The sequence below is a fragment of the Chiloscyllium punctatum genome, chromosome 37 (genome assembly GCF_047496795.1).
Source record: "Chiloscyllium punctatum isolate Juve2018m chromosome 37, sChiPun1.3, whole genome shotgun sequence".
NCBI lineage: Eukaryota > Metazoa > Chordata > Chondrichthyes > Orectolobiformes > Hemiscylliidae > Chiloscyllium > Chiloscyllium punctatum.
Genome location: NC_092775.1, coordinates 56,757,904 through 56,783,244, shown reverse-complemented (window position 1 = coordinate 56,783,244; position 25,341 = coordinate 56,757,904). Strand labels below are relative to the sequence as shown.

At 50.6% G+C, this 25,341-nt stretch overlaps 1 protein-coding gene across 1 annotated transcript in view; it reads left to right on the top strand.

The window, feature by feature from the left end:
- The window catches only part of LOC140463197 (uncharacterized), a 45,410-nt gene that overhangs the window by 19,013 nt on the left and 1,056 nt on the right, over nucleotides 1-25,341 (top strand). Inside the window, exons 3-6 of the mRNA XM_072556989.1 lie at nucleotides 1,846-2,050; nucleotides 5,477-5,667; nucleotides 7,934-8,059; nucleotides 20,306-20,522. Coding sequence (XP_072413090.1) covers nucleotides 1,846-2,050; nucleotides 5,477-5,667; nucleotides 7,934-8,059; nucleotides 20,306-20,522 — 739 coding nt within the window. The remainder of the gene's footprint in view (nucleotides 1-1,845; nucleotides 2,051-5,476; nucleotides 5,668-7,933; nucleotides 8,060-20,305; nucleotides 20,523-25,341) is intronic.

The following is a 25,341-nucleotide window of genomic DNA, read 5'->3' as shown; positions in this document are numbered from 1 at the left end:
AACCCCCAGCCCCACCTCCACCCACTTATTTCTCAGCCCTCTTCCCTCCCCCAATTCCTAATGAAGGGTTTATGCCCAAACCATCGATTTTCCTGCTCCTCGGATGCTGTCTGACCTGCTGTGCTTTTCCAGCACCACACTCTCGACTCGGATCTCCAGCATCTGCAGTCCTCACTTTCTCTCAGTCGCTTGTGGATTTGGTGCCAATCAAGCGGGCTGCTTTATCCTGGTTCTTGAGTTTTGGAGCTCCGCCCATCCCGGCAAGTGGGAAATATTCGATCACATTCCTGATTTGTGCCTTATTGATGGTGGATAGGCTTTGGAGAGTCATGAGGTGAGTTACTCGACACAGCTTTCGTGGCCTCTGACCTGCTCTGTAGCCACTGTGTTAATGTGGTGAGTGCAGATGAGTTTCTGGTCAATGGTAGCACCCAGGATGTTGATAGAGGGGTTCAATGATGGTAATACCATTGAATATCAAGGGGCGTTGGTTACATTGTCTCTTATTGGAGGTGGACATTACCTGCAAATGGTGCAAACTTTGGCCCAAGTCAGGATATTGTCCAGCAAATGTTGCATTTGAGCAAGGACTGCTTCAGTATCTGAGGAGTTGTGACTGGTGCTGTATACAGTGCAATCATCGGCGAACAACCTCACTTCTGACCCTATGATGGAGGGAAGGTCATTGCTGAAGATGGTTGGGCCTCGGAACACTACCCTGAGGAGGTCCTGCAGAGATGTCCTGAAACTGTGATGACTGACCTCCAACAACCACAACCATCCTCCTATGTGCCAGGTATGACTCCAACCAGCTGTTAATTGTGGGCTGGTGTAGCCCTCAGAGCAACCCTCATTCTCAACAGCATTCAGAACCGAACAGCAGGTGGAGAGCAATATGGGACTCAGGAGAGTTTGCCCTGCCTGCCCGGTCCTCTGTATCCTTCGGCCAGTTACCCATTTTTTACTCAATCTGCACACGTTGCTGAAGGTGGTCTCTCTGCAGATTCAATGTGCTGGCCTCAGAGTTCTCAGCCTGAGAGCGGCCTCTGTAATGATCCCAGGAACCGCTGGGGTTCAGAAAGCTTCACCGAATCTGTCCTAATGGGCAATGCTTCCTGGACATGGGATCACCCAGGAGGCATCAAGAATTTCCTCCCTGGCAGGGGAAGAGCATTCATAGGTTTTCATTTATAGACAGCTAGTAAGATGTACAAGAAAGCAGCTTCACTATGTCCTTAATCTGGTCAAAATAAAAAGCACAGCAATTATTTACTCGACATCTTGTGGTCTCTAGCCTTGTGGGAGTGGGGTTGGGTGTGGGAGTGGGAGTAGAGTGGGCTTGGGTGTGTGAGTGGGAGTAGAGTGGGGTTGGGTGTGCATTTGGGTGTGGGAGTGGGAGTGGGGTTGGGAGTGGGAGTGGGGTTGGGGTGGGGGTGGGGGTGGGAGTGGGAGTGGGGTTGGGTGTGGGTGTGGGAGTGTGAGTGGGGTTGAGCATGGGATTGGGGTGGGTGTGTGATTGGCGTTGGGGAGGGGTTGGGTGTGGGAGTGGGAGTTGGGTGTGGGATTGGGGTTGGGGTGGGCATGTGAGTGTGAGTTAGGGTGTGAGTGGTTCCCCTGTAAAAAGACCCTGAGCAGGGAGCAGCGGCCCTTCCTGCTGTGGGAGCCTGGTGGAAACCAGCTCGGTATTGGGCTGTCCGGTTGGAATCGGATCTGGAAGAAGGTTCTCCCCGTGTTGACTGGTTATAGAGCAGGCTGGAGAATGACATGGGGACACAGCTCTGTTTTTGACAAGACAACAATCCCAGCAAAATGACTAACTCCAAACTTTCCCTTCCACTTCCAAAGGTAGGCGAGGCAGCGCTGAATGGAATTATTCGGAAGGCTGGAAATGAAATGATTCGTTACAAGCATTTCAATGGGAATGCGATGATTACTGGGAATGACTCACTCGTCATTGCTCGGGTGACTGAAGACGATGCTGGAATATATCGCTGCTCCCTACTTGCCCCACTTGGGGGTATGAATCAGGATGGAGATGTGACCCTTTCAGGTAGGACTTCTGCAGCTGGTTCGGTTCAGTCACTGACAGGCTCGGAAATTAGGGAACAAGGATTCCAATCCCACAGCATTCCAAACACAGTGAAGATCTGGAGAGCAACTGGGGAAACTAGAGGACATTGACAAGGGTCAACATTTTGGGGAATGAGTAATCAATGAGATTCAGTGAAGAGGCTGCAGGAGATGGTTTGAGATCAGTCTCTGGGTCAGAGGATCTAGAGTGGTCCCAGAACTCAGTTTTAAACCTCACAGACCCAGGAGCTGACTATCAGGGAACTGCATGTCCCCAACTCCCTGAGAGCACTAGGTCGAAAAACGTCTATTGGCTCAGACTTTGTGAGACTTGAAAACTGTCGTTAAAGGTGAAAAATGGCCCCAAAATCTAGGTAAAGATAATCAACCAATTGTAAAATATAGCAGAGGAAAAATTCCCAAATACAGAAACTTCAAGTGATTTTAGTGGTAGATCTATGAACAAAATGGTGAAGAGAAGGAAGTTTGCTTCAGGATGTATTTTCAATCTCACAGGCATTCAGATTAACTCGGTGATAGGTTCCTCAGGGATCGTACAATCCCTACTGTGTGCATTCAGCCCATCGAATCCACACCGTCCATCCAATGAGCATCCCAACCACAACCTTTTCCCTGTATTTCGCGTGGCTAATCCACCTAGCCTGCAATCACTGGACAACTTAGGGTATGGCCAATCCTGCATATGTTTGGACTGTGGGGGGGGGAAACTGGATTACTGGGAGGAACCCCAGACAGCCACTGGAAGAATGTGCCAACTCCAGGGTGGAATCGAACCCAGGGCCCTGGTGCTGTGATGCAGCTGTGTTTACCACTGAGCCACTGTGCTATCTTATGGTTGGTCCATCATGATAGAGTTTCACCTGGTTTCTAATGGCAGACTGCCAATTAACCAGTCCTGCGACATTTTAATGGAATCTTGTTTTCAGTTGAAACCAGCCCTGTATTAACCAGCCTGATGGTGATGTAAGAAAATGAAAAATACACACGTATTCCCATGACCGCTGGAGGAGGTGGTGGGGGAGAAATTCTGTCTCCACTGTCTTTCTGCCACGTTAACTCTTTGGAAGGATTTTCCAATCAGTCTCAGTCTCCTTTTCATTTCTCAGAGTCCAGCAGTTTGAGTGTTAATCCCCTGTCATTTTGACTGTTAATTGACATTTACCATCAAGCAGGGCTGTCCACAGGTTCCATTCTTACCCCTCTCTCCCAGTTACAGAGTCCCTGGCAATGGTTGCTCTTTCTGCTCCCATCCTGTTCCCTCTGGTGTTCCCTGAGAATTGACCTTTATCCCCCCACCCCCCAATCTCAGTGTCAACCTCCCGTGTAAAGTGTTAGCTTTCCTGGGTACACTGATGACACCACCTCACCACCCTCCTGATTCCTCCCCCATCACAAAATTCTCACACCACGTACATAACATCCAATACCAGATAAGTAGAAATTTCTTCCAATTTAATATTGGAGAATCAGCGGAATTCTCTTTTTGTTTTTATTGCGTTCTCCCAATCTCGAACGATCAACTGTCCACCTCTCTCCCTGGCAGCATTCTTAGGCTGCTGACACTCCTCTTTCTATCTGTCAGTCAGGGCTCCCTATTGGTCCAGGTTAACAGCCCCAATCAGGGAACTCATATTCTATGAAGTCTACCAGGCTGACCTTGTTACAATCCTTGCCCTTCTGATGTGGATTCGTCAATGATCTGTGCCGTGGATGGCTGTAATACTGGTTGTGACCAGCTCCTTGCTGGTGGCACTGCTGAGCAATTGCAGCTACTGCCCTCTGATTGATCGACAGATCCCACTGGGTGGATGTTTCAACCCCAGAGTTTGAAGCCTTGGTGCCACATTTGATCCCAAGAGGAATTCCTTACTTTCAGTTTGTCTCACTATGATGACTGATTGTGCTGGACTTCGCTCTGTCTCCTAGAGTCATACAGTCACAGAGATGTACCGCACAGAAACAGACCCTTTGGTCCAACCTGTCCACGCCGACCAGATATCGCAACCCAATCTAGTCCCACCTGCCAGCACCCGGCCCATATCCCTCCAAACTCTTCCTATTCATATACCCATCCAGATACCTTTTAAATGCTGTAATTGTACCAGCCTCCACCACTTCCTCTGGCAGCTTATTCCATACACGTACCACCCTCTGCGTGAAAAAGATGCCCCTTAGGTCCCTTTTATATCTTTCCCCTCTCACCCTAAAACAATACCCTCTAATTTTGGATTCCCCCAATGCGTGGAAAAAGACCTTGTCTATTTATCCTGTCCATGCCCCTTACGATTTCATCAAGGTCATCCCTCAGCCTCCGACGCTCCAGGGAAAACAGCCCCAGCCTGTTCAGCCTCTCCCTGTAGCTCAAACCCTCCAACCCTGGCAACATCCTTGTAAATCTTTTCTGAACCCTTTCAAATTTTACTACATCCTTCCTATAGCAGGAAGATCAGAATTGCATGCAATATTCCAACAGTGGCCTAACCAATGTCCTGTACAGCTACAACATGACCTCCCAACTCCTGTACTCAATACTCTGACCAATAAAGGAAAGCATACCAAACGTCTTCCTCATTATCCTATCTACCTGCAACTCCACTTTCAAGGAGCTATGAAACTGCACTCCAAGCTCTCATTATTCAGCAACACAACCTAGGACCTTACCATTAAGTGTATAAGTCCTGCTCTGATTTGCCTTTCCAAAATGCAGCACCTCTCATTTATCTGAATTAAACTCCATCTGCCACTTCTCAGCCCATTGGCCCATCTGATCCAGATCCTGTTGTAATCTGAGGTAACCCTCTTCGCTGTCCATTACACCTCCAATTTTGGTGTCATCCGCAAACTTACTAACTATATCTCATATGTTCACATCCAAATCATTTATGTAAATGACACAAAGTGGTGGACCCAGCACCGATCCTTGTGGCACTCCACTGGTCACAGGCCTCCAGTCTGAAAAACAACACTCCACCACCACCCTCTGTCTCCAAGATGGAGAATGAGAGAAAATTGTGGCTATAAGAGCTGCTCCTTTTTTGAGGTATTCTCAGTGTTGGAGCTGATTTCCCTGGGTTTTGAAAGCATTAATTACTGTTTTATAAGCTGTTGCATTGTTTTGGAACAGTGGGAAAAAAAAGATCAAAACAACAGCAGGTTAGAAAGGGAGGAAGAGAGAGAGAGGACAGATACCACATTGTGGAGGGGGGGGGGGGGGGGGGGTGAAAAAGAAACAAGCAGTGATCTTGCACAGCTGCCTGTCTCAGCTGTTACGTTTCAAGTGTCTCGGGACATTGGAGTCTGTTCAAAGAAAAATAAACAGTGAAATTCACAACTGACTTTGGAGACCAATTAAAGTTCTGATGATGATCTTGTTTTGCCTCCACAGTATGTTTACCCCTGGATCCGGTCACAGAGCCTGCAGCAACCTCACTGACAAGGACTGCCACTGCTTCGCTGCTTCACTCTCGGTCAGGTGTCTGTCTCTGTGTGCCAGTCATTCTCTCGTTCATCACCTGCCTGAGCTTTGTTGCTGTGTTAACCATGGTAAAAGGCCTAGCCTGTTACTGCACTGTCTGGGTGAGATTCTCCTCAAGTTCTGGACCGTTGTGGCTGTCGGTGATGTCAGAAACACCAGTGAGATGGGTCCCACCTGTTAATGCCGAGAGCTGCAAAATCCAACCCTGAAATCCTCGGCAACATGCTGGGATTAAAAAGGATTAGGATTTTCAGGAGCGACTAATCTCCACTCTGTCTGCCCCAGTTACCAAACTGCACATGTAACACCACCCCAATCAAACTGACCCCCCTCCACATTTGTGTATGTATGTGTCTGTGTGAGAGACTGTAAGTGTGCATGCATGAGTGACTGTAAGTGTAAATGCGTGTGTAAGCATGTGTGCGTGTGTGCGCGCACATGACTGTAAGTGTAAATGCGTGAATGTGTGTGTATTTGTGTGTGTGAGAGAGTCAGGGATGAGTATGAGTGTGTGTATGTGAAAGTGTGTGAGTGTGTGTCTGTGAGTATGAGTGTGAATGTGTTTGTGTATGTGATTGTGGATGAGAGAGAGTATACATGGATGTGTGAATGTGAGAGTGTGGATGTCTTTGTGAGTGCAGGTGTGTGTATGAATGTGGGTGTGTGAGAGTGTGAGTATGTGTGTGTGTGGCTGTGTACGAGTATGAGTGTATGTCTGTGAATGTGAGAGTGTGGGTGTGTAAGTGAGTGTGTGTGAGTCTGAGTCTGAGTTTGGGTGTGGGTGTGTGTGTCTGTGGGTGTGTGTGAGTCTGAGAGTGAGTATGGGTGTGGGTGTGGGTGAGTGTGTCTGTGAGGGTGGGTGTGTGTGTGTGGGTGCGAGTGTAGGTGAGAGTGTATGAGTGTGGTGTGTATGGGTACGTGTTTGTATGTGTACAAGTGTGCCTGTGTGAATATCAGTGTAAGTGTTTGGATATGAGTATGTGTGGGTGTGTATGTGAGTGTGGGTGTGTATGTGTGAAGTGGGGTGTGTGTGTGAGAGAGAGAGAGTGGCTGTGAGTGTGTGTTTGTGTTTGTGTGAGTGTGTATTTGTGTTTGTGACAGTGTGTGTGTGTTTGTGAGAGTGTGTGTGTTTGTGAGAGTGTGTGTTTTGGTGTGTGTGAACATGTGTTTGTGAGTGTTTGTGTGTGAGAGTGTAGGTGTGAGTGTTGGTGCGTGAGTAGGGGGGTATGTGTGTGTATGTGCGTGTGTGTGTATGTGCGTGTGTGTGTATGCGCGTGTGTGTGTATGCACGTGTGTGTGTGTGTGGGGTGGGGGGGGGAGTATGAGTGTGTGTGTGTGGGAGGGAATGTATGTGTGGGGGGTATGAGTGTGTATGTTTGTGTAGGAACTGAACCCATGCTGTTGGCCTCAGTCTGCATCCCAAAGCTGCTCTCCAGCTAGCAGATAGGCAGATAGACACAAACAAAATGTCAGTGTAGTGGCCACAGGAAAAGACTGGGAAGACAATTCAGTGATTCCTCTTCACAGGAGTTGTCATCGTTAACTGATCAGCATTTCACAGATCAATCAGCTACATGTTGCTGCTTAAATCTCCATTCATACCCAGAAGCCCCCACTCCCCAGCTCCAGCCTGTTTGTAACTAGATTTATTCCACTGCGTGAACAAGCAGCTGTGTAAACAGCACTTACACTGAGAGTCACTTCTCTAAAAAAAGTGCAGTAATTCTCCAACAATCCATGGCATTTCAGCCAATCCTTTCCCCATTTCAGAAACACAGATAAATTAAAAGGTGCGTTCTTGCACAATTCAGCAGCAGAACTGGACAGAGTTTCCCTGCAAGAGTCATACCAGATTCGAAACATTAACTCTTGTTTCTGTCTGCCAAACCTGCTGAGTTTCTCAAACAATTTCTGTTTTTAAGGAGACAGCACCGTGTGGGTGGCACAGTGGTTAGCACTGCTGCCTCACAGTGCCAGAGACCTGGGTTCAATTCCCGCCTCAGACGACTGACTGTGTGGAGTTTGCACATTCTCCCCATGTCTGCGTGGGTTTCCTCACACAATCACAAAGATGTGCAGGTTAGGTGAATTGGCCATGCTAAATTGCCCATAGTGTTAGGTGAAGGGGTTAATGTAAGGGAATGGGTGGCAGGTCAGTGTGGACTTGCTGGGCCGAAGGGCCTGTTTCCACGCTGTAAGTAATCTAATCTAAATCAAATAATAATGGAAAGAGAATAGTAACCTGGTCATTATCTAATTGCTTTTTTTGAGACTTGCTAATCAGTGTCTGCGTTAAATAAATACATACAGGTCTATCTTTCCAGGATTGTATCACTGCACTGTCTGATATGTCCATCCTTTCTACAGGTTTTCAGAAAAATGAGGCGTCCAAATCAGGAGACTCCAGAAGCCGGTGGGAAGGTGGAGGAGCATCTGGTACAATCCCTGAGGGAACACATCCAGAGGGTTTCTCTGGAGAAAGATCAGAGGAGTGTGAGAGTGCGGTCACAGTTAGATGGCTCGGTCCACTGTGTGTGGGCAGTGGGACATGTCTGACACAGGCAGGAGCAGGGACAGGGAACTCGGTGCCGTTTCCCTGACTCGGCTCCTCTGGGAACCTCTCACTGCCTCTTCTATCCATTCAGTCGGAAAAGCACAGGATGACAGTGACCCGCAGGCCTGTGGGGAGGCCTCACATCGAGGTTAAATCCTGGCCGTACCAGCTCACTCACTCAGTTCCCCGAGGAGCATTGAAACAATGGAGGAACTAATTTAGACCAACACTGAGCATGTTACTGGTTTCCTCAGGGCATCCCCACTGGGTAAATGTTTGTGCATAAGGCACTCACAGGATATTGGACACCCGCTCGGTACAGAGCATTCCAATGAGCAGAAAGCACCCAAGGGGTTACAGGGCATCCAACAGGGTATGAGGCCCCCATTGTGCATAGGGCAATGGGTGCAGGGCATCATTCTGGGTGTGGAGCACCTATAGGCTATGGGACAACATACAGGCTTCTGATTCACTGTTAACCATTTCATAAGGATTTAATAAGCTATACGCTGCAGAGTTAAACAGCAGGGATAGGGATCAATCAGATTGCTATTATAAAATTTCTTTGACCAGGCTAAGGGAAAGTTAAAAATCACACAACACCAGGTTATAGTCCAACAGGTTTAATTGGAAGCACTTACTTTTGGGGCACTGCTGATCAAGGCAACCACCTGATGAAGGAGCGGCTCTCCGAAAGCTAGTGATTCCAAATAAACCTGTTGGACTATAACCTGGTGTTGTGTGATTTTTAACTTTGTCCACCCCAGTGCAACACCAGCTCCTCCGAAACAGGCGAAGGAAGACTGAATCCCTGTCTGGACAAGCTTGAAGCAACTTTCCAGAGAATCATTGAGAACGCGTGAATGAATGAATAAGCGGGCAATGTCACATAAAGATGTTTATTAAAAACCTCACTGTTTCATGGAGAGTTGGAGAAGCTGCTCCCTGATCTGTTTGCTGTTATATGAACAATAATAAGGAGCGTGTTTCAGATGCACCACACATTCCACTCAGTTTCCCAGCAGGAACACTTGATTCCCAGGGGATAGAGAGGTTGTCCTGAAACACACACAGTGAATTGAAAAAGCTACACTGCACAACACAGTCTTATGGCCTTGTATCAATCCCCAAACTAATCCCATTGTGCAGCAGAGCTCACTCATGGGCACTGGCAGCGAGTGGTATACAAGTCCTGGGCATCAGTGACAGTCAGGGTCTGCCCAGAGTGGGGGTGACACAGGGACAGGGTCTGGGGTGGGGGTTATACAGGGACAGGGTCTGGGGTGGGGGTGACACAGGGACAGGGTCTGGGGTGGGGGCTACACAGAGACAGGGTCTGTCTGGGTGGGGGTGACACAGGGACAGGGTCTGGGGTGGGGGTTATACAGGGACAGGGTCTGGGGTGGGGTTACACAGAGACAAGGTCTGTCTGGGGTGGGGGTTACACAGAGACAGGGTCTGTCTGGGTGGGGGTTACACAGGGACAGGGTCTGGGGTGGGGGTTACACAGAGACAGGGTCTGGGGTGGGGGTTACAGAGACAGGGTCTGTAGGGGGTGGGGGTTACAGAGACAGGGTCTGTCTGGGGTGGGGGTTACACAGAGACAGGGTCTGGGGTGGGGGTTACAGAGACAGGGTCTGTAGGGGGTGGGGGTTACAGAGACAGGGTCTGGGGTGGGGGTTACAGAGACAGGGTCTGTAGGGGGTGGGGGTTACAGAGACAGGGTCTGTCTGGGGTGGGGGTTACACAGAGACAGGGTCTGGGGTGGGGGTTACACAGAGACAGGGTCTGGGGTGGGGGTTACAGAGACAGGGTCTGTAGGGGGTGGGGGTTACAGAAACAGGGTCTGTCTGGGGTGTGGGTTACACAAGGACCTGTACACCTCCATCCCCCATCACGAGGGACTCAAAGCCCTCCGCTTCTTCCTTTCCCACCGACCCAACCAGTACCCTTCCACTGACACCCTCCTTCGACTGACTGAACTGGTCCTCACTCTGAACAACTTCTCTTTCCAATCCTCCCACTTCCTCCAAACCAAAGGAGTAGCCATGGGCACCCGCATGGGCCCCAGCTATGCCTGCCTCTTCGTCGGATATGTGGAACAGTCCATCTTCCGCAGCTACACTGGCACCACCCCCCACCTTTATCCTCCGCTACATCGATGACTGTATCGGCGCTGCCTCGTGCTCCCACGAGGAGGTTGAACAGTTCATCCACTTTACCAACACCTTCCACCCTGACCTCAAATTCACCTGGACCCTCTCAGACTCCTCCCTCCCCTTCCTAGACCTTTCCATTTCTATCTCGGGCGACCGACTCAACACGGACATTTAATATAAACCGACCGACTCCCACAGCGACCTAGACACACCTCCTCCCACCCTGCCCCCTGTAAAAACGCCATCCCATATTCCCAATTCCTTCATCTCCGCCTCATCTGCTCCCAGGAGGACCAGTTCCAAAACCGAACAACCCAGATGGCCTCCTTCTTCAAAGACCGCAATTTCCCCCCCAGACGTGATCGACGATGCCCTCCACCGCATCTCTTCCACTTCCCGCTCCTCCACCCTTGAGCCCTGCCCCTCCAGTCGCCACCAGGACAGAACCCCACTGGTCCTCACCTACCACCCCACCAACCTCCATGTACAGCATATCATCTGCCGTCATTTCCGCCACTCCAAACGGACCCCACCACCAGGGATATATTTCCCTCCCCTTCCCTATCAGCGTTCTGAAAAGACCACTCCCTCCGTGACTCCCTCGTCAGGTCCACACCCCCCACCAACCCAACCTCCACTCCCAGCACCTTCCCCTGCAACCGCAAGAAATGCAAAACTTGCGCCCATACCTCCCCCCTTACTTCCCTCCAAGGCCCCAAGGGATCCTTCTATATCCACCACAAATTCACCTGCATCTCCACACACATCATTTACTGCATCTGCTGCACCCGATGTGGCCTCCTCTATATTGGGGAGACAGGCCGCCTACTTGCGGAACGTTTCAGAGAACACCTCTGGGACACCCGGACCAACCAACCCAACCACCCCATGGCTCAACACTTCAACTCCCCCTCCCACTCCACTAAGGACATGCAGGTCCTTGGACTCCTCCATTGCCAGACCATAGCAACACGACGGTTGGAGGAAGAACGCCTCATCTTCCGCCTAGGAACCCTCCAACCACAAGGGATGAACTCAGATTTCTCCAGTTTCCTCATTTCCCCCTCCCCCCACCTTGTCTCAGTCAAATCCCTCGAACTCAGCACCGCCTTCCTAACCTGCAATCTTCTTCCTGACCTTTCCACCCCCACCCTGTCTCCGGCCTATCACCCTCACCTTGACCTCCTTCCACCTATCGCATTTCCAACGCCCCTCCCCCAAATCCCTCCTTCCTACCTTTTATCTTAGCCTGCTGGACACACTTTCCTCATTCCTGAAGAAGGGCTGAATCCCGAAACGTCGATTCTCCTGTTCCTTGGATGCTGCCTGACCTGCTGCGCTTTTCCAGCAACACATTTTTCAGTTCTGATCTCCAGCATCTGCAGTCCTCACTTTCTCCTCCTACACAAGGACAGAGTCAGTTTCGGGTGAGGGTTACACAGGGATAGGGACTGTCTGGGGTGGGGGTTACACAGGGATAGGGACTGTCTGGGGTGTGGGTTACACAGGGACAGGGTCTGCCTGGGGTGGGAGTTACACAGGGACAGGTTCTCTCTGGGGTGGGGGTTATAAGAGACAGGGTCTCTCTTGGGTGGGAGTTACACAGGGATAGGGTCTCTCTGGGGTAGGGATTATACAGAGACAGGGTGTCTCTTGGGTGGGAGTTACACAGGGTCTCTCTGGGGTGGTGCGGTGGAGGGTGTTAAACAGGGATGGTGTCTGAGTTCCCTCCGATCTGAAAACATGGAACATCAGGAAGTGAGAGAGGCAATGCTTCCTTGATTGTGCCCCTGTTCCTGATCATCCCAGAGATCCCAGGAATTACAGCTCTATCTCCCGAACCTCAGGCTGTAAGGGTGACCCGGTGAATACAGTCATGGTGCTGTTAAAAATGGTGTAAATTATCTCCTCTCCTTCCTTAGTTGCAAGCTTGTTAAAGAGCACAGAGAGCACACAGAGCACTAGGAAGTCATCAAATCAAAATTGGAAATGTTGCCTCACCAACACCAGGGCTGTTGCTTTGGAAACAGCAACTGGGAGATGCCTTCAGCAGTTCTCTGGGTAATTGACAGGATGAAAGGAAGGATGGTGATGAACACATGGGATTTACTGAGTGAGGCTTCAGAGTATTGGAAGGCCGCTCCCCGTACTGCTTCTCTTACTAACCAGCTGTCACTCACCCACAGCTACATCCTGTCCAGCAGGAACCTGTAATCGAATTCTGGTGCTGGACTGGACACCCACACACTGAGACCCTGGTGAAACACAATATGCCGACTGAGATACTGAGTTCCTCCAGGAGGCCACTGGCACGATTCATGTTGGAGATACTCAGGAGGTTAAACTGAGAGTACACAGAGATCTCACAGAACCATAGAGGTCAACAAGCATGGAATCAAGCCCTTTGGCCCAACCTGCCCCATGCCATCCAGTTTTCACAATTCACCCGGTCCCACTTGTCTGTGTTTGGTCCATTTCCCTCCATACCTATCCCAACCCTGTCCCTGCCCAATGTTTCTGAAATGACAAAATTGTACTCACTTCCACCATTACATCTGGCAGCACATTCTCGACACTCACCACCTCTGTGAGAAAAAATCAAACCTTTTTGTATCTCTCCCCTCTCACCTTTATCTTATGCCATCTAGTTTTAGACTCCCCTACTATTGGAAAAGCCATTGACTATCTACCTTGTCTATGCCCCTCATGATCTTATAGTCCTCTATAATGTCACCCCTCAGTCTCCTACACTTCAGGGAAAAAACTCCAAGCTCTCTTTATTAACTAAAACCTTCCAGTCCAAATAGCATCCTAGTACATCTTTCCTGCATTCTTTCTAGTTTAATAATAACCTTTCTGCACACAGTAATCCAAAGGGTTGCAATTATTGAAGAGATTTCAGAAATGTGGCAGACTTCAGAGGTGAGGAGAGTTTAAACACGTGTGGTAAAAATGGACTTTCTTGGCTATCTGAGACTTGCTGAACTAAAATTGGTTTTAAAAAGGACAAACCCAGACCTAAGATGGCTGCTGTATCCGCCTGACCGGATTGAGCCAAGCTCCTGAAACCATCAGTAAATGAGGATTAGGTTAACATCCTTACAAAACAACAGCAAACTCCATACATGTGGAGGATTCAAAGTAATTTGAAAAGCTGAATAAGTGAGCAAGTACATGGCAGATGCAATATAACACGGTTAAGGGTGAACTTATACATTATGATGTGAAAAACAGACAGGAAGAGTGTTATTTAAATGGTGATATGTTGGGAAGTGTGGATGTACAAAGGGATCTGGGTATCATTGTACACTAGGATTGTACACAAGGAGACAGGCAGGTGCAGTGAGCAATGAGGATAGTAGGTGGTATGTTGGCCTTCATTGCAAGAGGATCTGAGTTCAGGAGTAGGGATGTTTTACTGCAGTTACACAGGGCCTTGCTGAGGCCACACTTGGATACTGGGAGCAGTTTTGGTCTCCCTCTCTCAGAGAGGATATATTTACCAGAGAGGGAGGGCAGGGGGCGGGAGAAAGTGAGGACTTCAGGTGCTGGAGATCAGAGTCGAAATGCGTGGTGCTGGAAAAGCCCAGCCAGTCAGGCAGCAACCAAAGAGTAGGAGAATCAATGTTTCGGGCATGAGCTCTTCATCAGGATTGCAACAGAGCTTCGTGAGGCTGACACTGGGGATGGCAGGACCTTCCCATAGAGAGGGATTGGTTTGACTGGGTCTGTATTCACCTGAGTTTAAAAGGACAGGAGGGGACCTGATTGAAACATATAAAATTCTAACCAGGCAAGACAGACTAGATGCAGGGAGGGTGTTTCCACTGGCGGGGGAGTCTAGAATCAGGATATGAGGTAGACTGCTTCGGGCTGAGATGAGGAAAGATATCTTCATTCAGGGGGTAGTGAATCTGTGAATTCCTTACCTCAGACCGCTGCAGAGGTCAGGCCACTGAATATATTCAAGAAAGGGATGGATTTTATTTTGGATTTTAGAGGCATCAAGAGCATGGAAAAAAACGTTGGCACGGTGACTCAGTGGTTAGCACTGCAGCCTCACAGCACCAGGGACCCAGGTTCAATCCCAACCTCGGGTGACTGTCTGTGTGGAGTTTGCACATTCTACCTGGTTTGCTCCGGTTTCCTCCCACAGTCCAAAGATGTGCAGGTTTAGGTGAACTGGCCCCATGGTAAATTGCCCATAGTTTTAGGTGATTAGTCAGAGGGAAATGGGTCTGGTGAGTTACTCTTTGGAGGGTCAGTGTAGACTGGTTGGGCCAAATGGCCTATTTCCACACAATAGGCAATCTAATAAGAGAGAATATGATATTGAGATGGACGATCAGGCATGACCATATTGAATGACACAGCAAGATTGAAGGGGCTGAATAATCTGGTCGTGCTCCTAGTCTCTATGTCTCTCTTCTGGAGAAGTTGCTTGGTTTGTCGGATGAGGTGAAGCTTGTCCATTGGGAACCTGAGATTGGAAACAGGAAATTAAAGGAAGTTTAACTGAACAGGAACAAACAGCCACCTGCTACCCAGTGATTTGGAGAGGCACATTAGAGGCAGTCACCATTCACACGCACACACAGATACACCCATGTACTCATTCACGCAGCTACATACACTTATCGACAATCACACGCATACACACACAGATAAAGCCTCATATTCACACAGGCAAACACTCAGATACACACACACATACTGAGTCACACACGTGTATACAGGGTGTAGGTTTGCTCACTGAACTGTAGGTTTGATATCCAGACGTTTCATTACCTGGCTAGGTAACATCATCAGTGGCGACCTCCAAGTGAAGCAAAGCTGTTGGGTCTCCTGCTTTCTATTTAAATGTTTGTCCTGGATGTATATGTGTATACACACACTCAAACTGTCAATACACATATTCACACTGACCCACACTCAAATACACACTGTCGACACAGACACTGAGATACATGGTGACACACATATGGGCACTGACACACACAGACACACACTCATACACACCATCCTGCACACAGACACACATTGACATAAACTCACACACACGCTTTGATACTGCCACATACAAAACAAATACACTGACACAGAGACACACACCGACACACACACAAACACACAGACCACACGCACCCTCACACACACATGCACTCACACACATACTCACACGTACACACACACCCAGACACAGACACAGACACACAGACATACATACATCTTCACACATATACATACACTTACACACACACACACACACACACACACACACAGACTCACACATACAGAGACAGACAAACAGACAGACAGATAAGCATAAACACAAACACACTCACACCTTCACACATACACATACACTACACACACACACACGCTAAACATGAGAAGAATTCATGAAGCAACACAAAGTTAGATCCCACCCAGAGTTAGGGAATGAATGAATGGGTATTCCCCATCCATCCTGGTGCAGGCACTGGCCAGGATATGGGATTGAAATTTAACTTGTCAAAGACGGGAAACAGGATCTTGATGCAGCTTTGTGTTTGGCAGATGGCATTCCTGACAGTGCATATCTCCATCAGAATGATATGAGGCAACATTTCATAGAATCATAGAATGTCTACAGTGTGGGAACAGGCGTTAGGCCCAACAGGTCCACACCGATCCTCTGAACTGTAACCCACCCAGAGCCACTCCCCTAATCTATTACTCTACATTTCCCCTGACTAATGCACCTAGCCTACACATCCCTGAACACTATGGGCAATATAGCCTGGCCAATCACTCTACAATCTCACCTCACATGAATATACTGAGTTCCCTCCACCCTCAGAAATGCATCAAATCTCCATTTAAAGCAGCAACCTTTTACTGAGAGTGAAGCTGTGAGAAATATAGAAACAGACTGTAAAAGCTTCTATTGGTATGTGAACAAAGACAAATATGAATCCATTCCACACAGAGACAGAAGAGTTAGTTGTGGGAAACAAGGCAGAGAAGTTCAATGATTATTTTGTGCTGACCTTTACAGAAGATGTCTTCTGTTATTTGTTTATTTTGTGGGACGTGAGTGTCACTGACTGAGTCAGCATTTATTGCCTGTCCCTAGTTGCCCCTTGAGAAGGCGGTGGTGAGCTGCCTTCTTGAACCAATGCAGTCCACCTGCTGTGGGTTGACCCACTGCACCCGAAGAGAGGGAATTCTAGGATTTTGACCCAGCAACAGTGAAGGAACGGTGATATATTTCCAAGTCAGGATGGTGAGTGACTTAAAGGGGACCCGTAAAGGTGGTGGTGTTCCTATGTATCTGCTGCCCTTGTCCTTCGAGATGGAAGTGATCATGTGTTTGGATGGGACTGTAGAAGCTCAGTCATTGAGTATGTTGAAGACAGGGATTGATCAGTTGTCAGATTTTAATGATATTGAAGGATATGGGGATATGGGGATTGTGAGGGAGAAGGAGGTGAGTTTCTGCAGTGCATCTTGTAGTTGGTACACACTGCTGCTACTGAGTGTCGGTGATGCAGGGAGTTGATGTTTGTGGATGTGGTGCCAATCAAGTGGCTGCTTTGTCCTGGATGGTGTCAAGTTTCTTGAGTGATGTTGGAGCTGCCCCCATCCAGGCAAGTGGGGAGTATTCCATCACACTCCTGACTTGTACCTTGCAGATGATGGACAGCGTTTGGGGAGGTGAGTTACTCGCTGCAGTATTCTTAATTTCTGACCTGTTTTTCAGCCATTTTGTCGAGACGGTGAGTGCAGCTGAGTTTCTGATCAATGGTAACCCCAAGGATGTTGATATTGTAGAATTCAGTGATGGTAGCACCATTAACTATCAAAGGGTGGCTGTTAGGTTATCTCTCTTATTGGAGATGGTTTTTGAGGACGTATCTCAGTGAAGATAAGGGAGAATTGGTGGATGTGATGTATTTGGATTTTTAAAAGGCTTTGAATAAGATGACACACTGGAGGTTAGTAAATAAACTTGAGATTGACGGGATACTCGAGCATTTGTCTGAAGTTGATTATCAGAAAGGAGAGAGCAAGGATGAAGAATTATGTTGAAATTGGCAGGTTGTGCCTAGTGTAGTAACACATGGATCAGTGCTCAAGCCCCAACTCCTCACAATCTAGATTCAGAGATTTGGATTTGGGGAACCTATTGTAATATTTCCAAGTATGCTGATGACACGACACTAACTGGAAATGTGAGATATAAGGAGGTTTGTCCAGGCTGAGTGAGTGAACAACAGTATGGGTCATGGATGAGAATGTGGTAAGAATGGTTAGCTTCATCATGTTAGTGGGAAAAACAGAAAGGAGGAAGATTTCTTCACTGTTGAGAGATTGACCAGTGTCAAAATTGAGGGGAGCCTGGCTGTCTCTGTATGAGTCACTGAAAGCTTCCTTCAGTTGTAGTCGTACATTGTATGCACCTCGCCACAGAGAGAATGCAATGGAGGTTTGCCCAATGTATTCCTGGGATGGTGGGATTTTCCAGGAAGCAGAGATTGAGGGGACCTTCTCTGGAGTTTAGAAGAACGAGAGGCAATCTTCTTGAAAGACACAAATTTCTGACGTTAATGTTTCCTCTGGCAGGTAAGTCTTAAAGCTGGGGAACCTCATAATAAGGAGAAAGTCATTTAAGAACTGAGATCATGGAATCCCTACAGTGTGGAAACAGGCCATTTGGCCCAACACTTCCACAATCGATGTTTCAGACAAAAGCCCTTCATCAGGCTTTAGCCCGAAACGTCGATTTCGAAGCTCCTCGGATGCTGCCTGAACTGCTGTGCTCTTCCAGCACCACTAATCCAGAATCTGGTTTCCAGCATCTGCAGTCATTGTTTTTACCAACACATCCACACTGACCCCCTAAAGAGTGCCCCACCCAGACCCATTCCCCTAACTAGTATACCAAGCCTGCACATCCCTGAACATTACAGGTAATTTAGCATGGGGCCAGTTCACCTAACTTGCACATCTTTGGACTGTGGGAGGAAACTGGAGCAAACCCACGCAGTCACGGGGAGAACGTGCAAACTCCGCATAGACAGTCACCTGGGCTGGAATTGAACCCGGGTCCCTGGCACTGGGAGGCAGCAGTGCTAACCACTGAGCCACGAGATGAGGATGAATTCCTTCACTCAGAGGGAGGTGAAGCTTCAGAATCCTTTACTTCAGAGACTGTGGAAGCTTAGTCATTGAGTATGTTGAAGACAAAGATTGATCAGTTGTCAGATATTAATGATATTGAGCAATATTAGCATTGTGCAGGAGGAAGAGGATTAGCTGTGATCTCGTTCAGTGGTGGGAATAGTATGAGGGGTTTGAATGGCCTAGTCCTGCTTGTTCCTATATCGGTTTGTACCACAAGCCAATGGCAACAGGCAATCTTTGTCTACCCCACCTTGGGTGTATCAGCAAGTGCATGCCTTTGTAAATGTGAGTGTGTCCTCACTCAACCTTCTTATGTGAGTATAGCGTTCTTTATGTTCATTCCCAGGATATGGTTGGCTAGGCCACACCCAGAGGGGGATTGAGAGTCAATCACGTTGCTGTGGAAATGGAGTCACATGTAGACCAGACCTGGTAAGGATGGCAGATTTCCCTCCCTGAAGGATATTAGTGATCTATTGATTTCTTTGAGAATCCACAGTGGTTATATGGTCACCATCAAGCACTATTTTCATGGGGGTTTTGAGCCCACACTCCCTGGGCATTAGTCTGGGGTTCTGATTACTAATCTAGTGACACTGCCACTATACCAAGCAGCTCTTCATACTCGCCCTGTAAGCTGGTGACAGTATGAATGTGTCTGTGTAAGTGTCTCCATGCCTGTACCTGTGTGTGCTTTGTGTCTGTATGTATGTGTGAATATGTCTGTTTGTTTGTGTAGCTGACTCTATGTGAGTGCAGAAGGCCATAAGACAGAGGAGCAGATGTAGGCCGTTCAGCCCATCGAGTCTGCTCTACCATTCCATGACATCATGGCTGGTTTGATCATCCTCAATTCCCTTTTTCCCGCCTTTTGCCCATAACCCCTGATTCTCTTACTGATTAAAATTCTGTTTGTCTGCCTTGAATATCCGTACTGAACCAGCCTTGACAGCTCTCTATGGTAAAGATTTCCACAGGTTCATAAACAGCTGAGAGAAGAGATTCCTCCTTATCTCTGTCTTAAATGTTCAACCTTTTATTCTGGATGATGCCCTCTAGTCCTAGACTCTCCCACAAGGGGAAACGTCCATCCCCCCACCTCCCTCCATCACAACCCCAACAACTCTTACCCAGTAGTCATTGGCTGGGAAGAGGTAAGTGCTTGTGAGATTGTGCATGGTTCCAAATCAATGCTATCTTCCTCTCTTCTGTCCTCGAGCTGTTAACTACATCTCTCATGGTGACTCAAAAAGTGGCACAGATTTACGCTGACCCTGGTCACTCTTAATTTCAAACACTGAATGTGTCTCACAGCTCCCGGGTCTCCATCAGTGAGCAATTATACTGGCCCTTCAAACACGGACCTCACAAAGCTCCACCCAAACTCCTCACAGCTTTCAAAGCTCCAGCCTCCCTCATTACAGACAGGAACAGCTAGTGATGAATCCTGCTCCAGCTTCATTTACAAATACACCCTGGGGGTTTTTGTACTAGCAGCTGGTATCCAAGTGCTGGGAATGCCTCAGAGAGTAGGCACTACTGCCTCTGTCAGTGCCCAATGCCAGGGAGTCCTCCCAGCCAGGAGCACTGAGCTCGGCACGTTTACCTCAGAGTGTCGCTCCCAGACATCGGGAGAAGGTCAGGCTGTTTCCCTGAGTCTGAAGTGCCCCTGGTTCAGCTGTATCTCTCAGCCAGTGTCAGCAGTTTATCGGGGAATGACGGACACTCTGTGAGGCACAAAGAGCCAGTCTACCGTGCGGTCTGTGTCTGGAAACCTTGGTGAGCTGGAAGCAAAGGTGCCGGGACTGAGCGATGAGCAGTGTATGTGGATCTCGGTTGTCGCTCATCCCCTCACAGGCCCTGAGCTGCCTGCGCTCCTACCTGCTGTCTCACCTCAGTGAGCCTGGCTGGGGCACCGAGATGCTGAATGAGTGCCGGCAGATCCAGGAACTGCTGAACACGCTCAGTGCGTCTCACCACGAGCTGGCACTGTGTCTGGGAGCAACGTGTGACTCCATCCGGCTCCGACAGAAGCTTCAGGAGATCAGGGGGACAGTCCACCAGCAAAGTGCAGGTACCTGGGGGCGACGGGGTGGCGGGAGCTGTGATGGGGTCAGTACACTTTGGGGAACGTGCCAATAAAACGTGCTTACAGCATTCTGCGATATCACTTAGCTTAGCTCACTGTTGCTTTGCTGTTTGTGTGCGGATATATCCCACTCCACTCACTCACTCTGTAAGACTAGCTGCTGTTACTGTGCAGTCTTCAAGATGACACTGAGAGAGGGGTCGAGTGAGGTGGTGAGGAAATCACTGGGGTACAGCATTGCCAGGTGCAATTACTCATTGTGGGAAAGCTTCACTCACTGGGTTACCGATTCCTACTGTAGTACAGTCTTAGTGGTTACAAGGTCTAAATAGGTACAGTCTCATTCAGTGGGGAGTAGAAACCTCTTCACTAGAGGTACAGTCACACTGACTGGGCACAGTCTTACTGGCTGGAGTATAGTCTTCACTGGGTACAGTCTCTCATTGGGGTACAGTCTCTCACTGGCTGGGGTTCAGTCTCTCACTGGGGTACAGTCTCTCACTGGCTGGGTACTGTCTCTACTGGGCTACAGTCTCTCACTGGTTGGGGTACATTCTCTCACTGGGGTACAGTCTCTCACTGGGGTACAGTCTCTCACTGGGGTGCAGCACCTTGTTTTAGTCATGACAGTGGTGGTGACAACTTGAATTAACAGTTTTTCTGGGGAGTTAGCCTGCATTATTAGCTTGGAAACTGAGCAATATTACTGATTGTGAAGCAGAGGTGAACGTTTCAATGGAAAGCTAATGTATAACGTTACCAGCTGCAGCAGGTATTCTGAGCAAGCTGCCCGCCCGATTACAGGCACTGGGGCGGGGGGGGGCGGTGTATGGGAGATCTAGGTGGATCTTACCCCCCACCTCACCCCTGTGACTCCTCCACCCTAATGATGGGATATGGATGATCAAGTTAAAGACCTCACCAGCTGGGGTATTTCAGCTTTGAGCAGTATTCATTTTATATGGAGTGATTTCTTTCACTGCATCAGTGTGTGTGAAAAACCACACTCTGGGAATAAAGTTCAGAGGTAAGATGGTGAGCAATGAGCTCTCCTATCGCATTGAGCTCAGTAGCCCCTGTGGGAGCCGGGCAGTGATGGCAGGGGGGGCGCGGAATACATCTCTATAGCACCATTCACAACCTCCGAACGACACAAAGTGCTTTCCAGCCAACCACATGCTGGAGAAGGGCAGGTACTGTGTGATGTAGGAAATGATGTTGTTTCTTGGGTCAGACTGTACTGCCAGGGGAATATGGACTGAGTCAAAGAGAAAGAATCAAAGGGACAAAGGGAAGTTACGCTGATGAATAATGGCAAAAAGGAAAGCCTAAAGGTTGTTTATCTGAACACATGGAGCATTTGGAATAAAGTAAGTTAATTGACAGCGCAAATCGACAGAGCAAATGAATCTGATGACATAGTCATTGCAAAGACATGGTTACAAGGAGGTCAGAAGTGAAAAATGAACATTCAGAGATATTTGACCTTTTGGAGAGATGGAGGGATGTAAGAGGTGGAGAGGCAGCATTGTTAGTAAGAAATAAAAACGACGACAGTTGTGAGAGATGATCGAGGTTTGATTGATGAAGTGTCCATTCAGGCAGCAGTAATAAACAGCAAGGAAACAAAGACATTGGTAGAAGCAGTGTTGGGACCCCTCCACCCGCACCCCATCCCCACCCTCACACCCACCCCACCCCCACCCTCACACCCACCCCCACCACCACCCTCATCCCCACCCTCATCCCCACCCTCACACCCACCCCACCCCCACCCCCACCACCACCCTCACACCCACCCCCACCCTCATCCCCCACCCCAACCCTCACACCCACCCCCACCCCCACTACCACCCTCACACCCACCCCACCCCCACCCCCACCACCACCCCCACTACCACCCTCACACCCACCCCACCCCCACCCCCACCACCACCCTCACACCCACCCTCATCCCCACCCTCACCCCCACCCTCATCCCCACCTCACCCACAACCTCACACCCATCCCCACCCTCACACCCACCCCACCCCCACCACCACCCTCACCCCCACCCTCACCCTCACTCCACCCCCACCCCACCCACACCCCGACCCTCACCCTCATCCCCACCCTCACCCCCACACCCACCCACACCCTCATCCCCACCCTCACCCTCACTCCACCCCCACCCCACCCACACCCCGACCCTCACCCTCATCCCACCCTCAACCTTCCAGCCCCACCCCCACCCTCACCCCCGCCTCCACCCTCCACCCCCACCCTCAGCCCCACCTTCACCCCACCCCATCCCCTACCCCACCCTCACCCGCAACCCCACCCCATCCCCACCCTCACCTTCATCCCCACCCTCACCCCACCTCCACCCTCCACCCCAACCCCACCCTCAACCACACCCTCACCCCCACCCTCACCCCAACCCCACCCCAACCCTCATCCCCACCCTCACCCTCACTCCACTCCCACCCCCCCCACATCCCGACCCTCACCCTCATCCCACCCTCAACCTACCACCCCCACCCCCACCCTCAACCCCGCCTCCACCCTCCACCCCCACCCTCATCCCCACCTTCACCCCACCCCACCCCTCACCCCACCCTCATCCCCATCCCCACCCTCATCCCCACCTTCACCCCACCCCACCTCCCACCCTACCCTCATCCCCTCAGTCCACCCTCATCCCCACCCTCACACCCACCCTCATCCCCAACCTCACCCCCACCCCACCCCCACTCCACCCTCATCCCCACCCTCACCCCCAACCCCACCCCCATCCTCATCCCCACCCTCACCCCCAACCCCACCCCCATCCTCACCCCGACTCCAAGCCCAACCTCATCCGCACCCTCACCCCCAACCCCACCCTCACACTCATCCCCACCCTCACCCTCACACCAGCCCCACCCCACCCGACCCTCACCCTCATCCCACCCTCAACCCTCCACCCCCACCCTCATCCCCACCTTCACCCCACCCCATCCCCCACCCCACCCTCATCCCCATCCCCACCCTCACCCCCGCCTCCACCCTCCACCCCATCCCCACCCTCATCACCACCCTCACCCCCAGCCCAACCCGACCCTCATCCCCACCCTCACCCCACCTCCACCCTACACCCCCATCCCCACCCTCACCCCCGCCTCCACCCTCCACCCCATCCCCACCCTCATCACCACCCTCACCCCCACCCCAACACCACCCTCATCCCCATCCTCACCCCCAACCCTACCCCCACCCTCATCTCCACCCTCACCCTCATCCCCATCCCAACCCCATCCTCATCCCCGTCCTCACCCCCACCCTCATTCTCACCCTCACCCTAGCCTCCACCCTCCACCCCCACCCTCATCCCCATCCCCACCCTTACCCAACCCCCACTCTCACCCTCCTCCCCACCCTCACCCTACCTCCACCCTCCACCTCCATCCCTGCCCTCATCCCCACCCTCACCTCCACCCCAACCCCACCCTCATCCCTGCCTCCACCCTCCACCCCCATCGCCACCCTCATACCCACCCTCCACCCCCACCCTCATCCCCACTCTCACCCTCATCCCTACCCTCACCCCCAACCCAACCCCACCCTCACCCCCGCCTCTACCCTCCACCCCCATCCCCACCCTCACCCGCACCCCCACCCTCACCCTCATCCCCACCCCATCCCCACCCTCACCTCCACCCCAACTCCAACCTCACCCCCGCCTCTACCCTCCACCCCCATCCCCACCCTCACCCGCACCCCCACCCTCACCCTCATCCCCACCCCATCCCCACCCTCACCTCCACCCCAACTCCAACCTCACCCCCGCCTCTACCCTCCACCCCCATACCCACCCTCACACACACTCCAACCCCACTCCCACCCTCATCCCCACCCTCACCCCCACCTCAACTCCACCCTCATCCCCATCCTCACCCCCACTACCCCCACCCCACCTTCATCCCCACCCCACCCCCACCCCACCCCCACCCTCTCCCCCACCCCAATCCCACCCTCATCCCCACCCTCACACCCACCCTCACCCCCAACCCCACTCTCATCCCCACCCTCACCCTCACCCCCAACCCCACCCCCACCCTCTCCCCCAACCCCAGCCTCATCCCATCCTCACTCCACCCTCACCCCCACCTCCACCCCCACCCTCATCCCCACCCTCAACCCCAACCCCACTCTCATCGCCACCCTCACCCCCAACCCCACCCCCACCCTCACCCCCAACCACACCCTCACCCTCATCCCCACCCTCCCCCCGCCTCCACCCTCCACCCCCACCCTCATCCCTACTCTCACCCCCACCCCAACCCCACCCTCATCCCCATCCTCACCCCCACCCCATCCCCAACCCAATCCCCACCCTCATCCCCACCCTCACCCCACCTCCACCCTCCTTATGGTATTATAGAGTGTTTCCCTGTACATTGGTATTTGTGACATATACCACAAAGACTAGGTTATGTTGAGGCGGATTCTTTATGTTTATTTACAACACTACCCCAGGATAGTGTCTTAGGCCCAACCCCCTTCAGCTCCTTCATCAATGACCTCCCCTCCATCATAAGGTCAGAAATGGGGATGTTTGCTGAAGATTGCACAAATTTCACACCATTCATGACTCCTCAGATGCTGGAGCAGTCTATGTTCAAATGCAACAAGATCTGGACAATACCCAGGTTTGAGTGCCAAGTGGTGAGTAACATTGGCAGCACACAAATGCCAGGTAATGACCATCTCCAATAAGAGACAAACCCGCGACTGCCCCTTGACATTCAATGTGTTACCATTACTGAATCCTCCAGTGTTAACA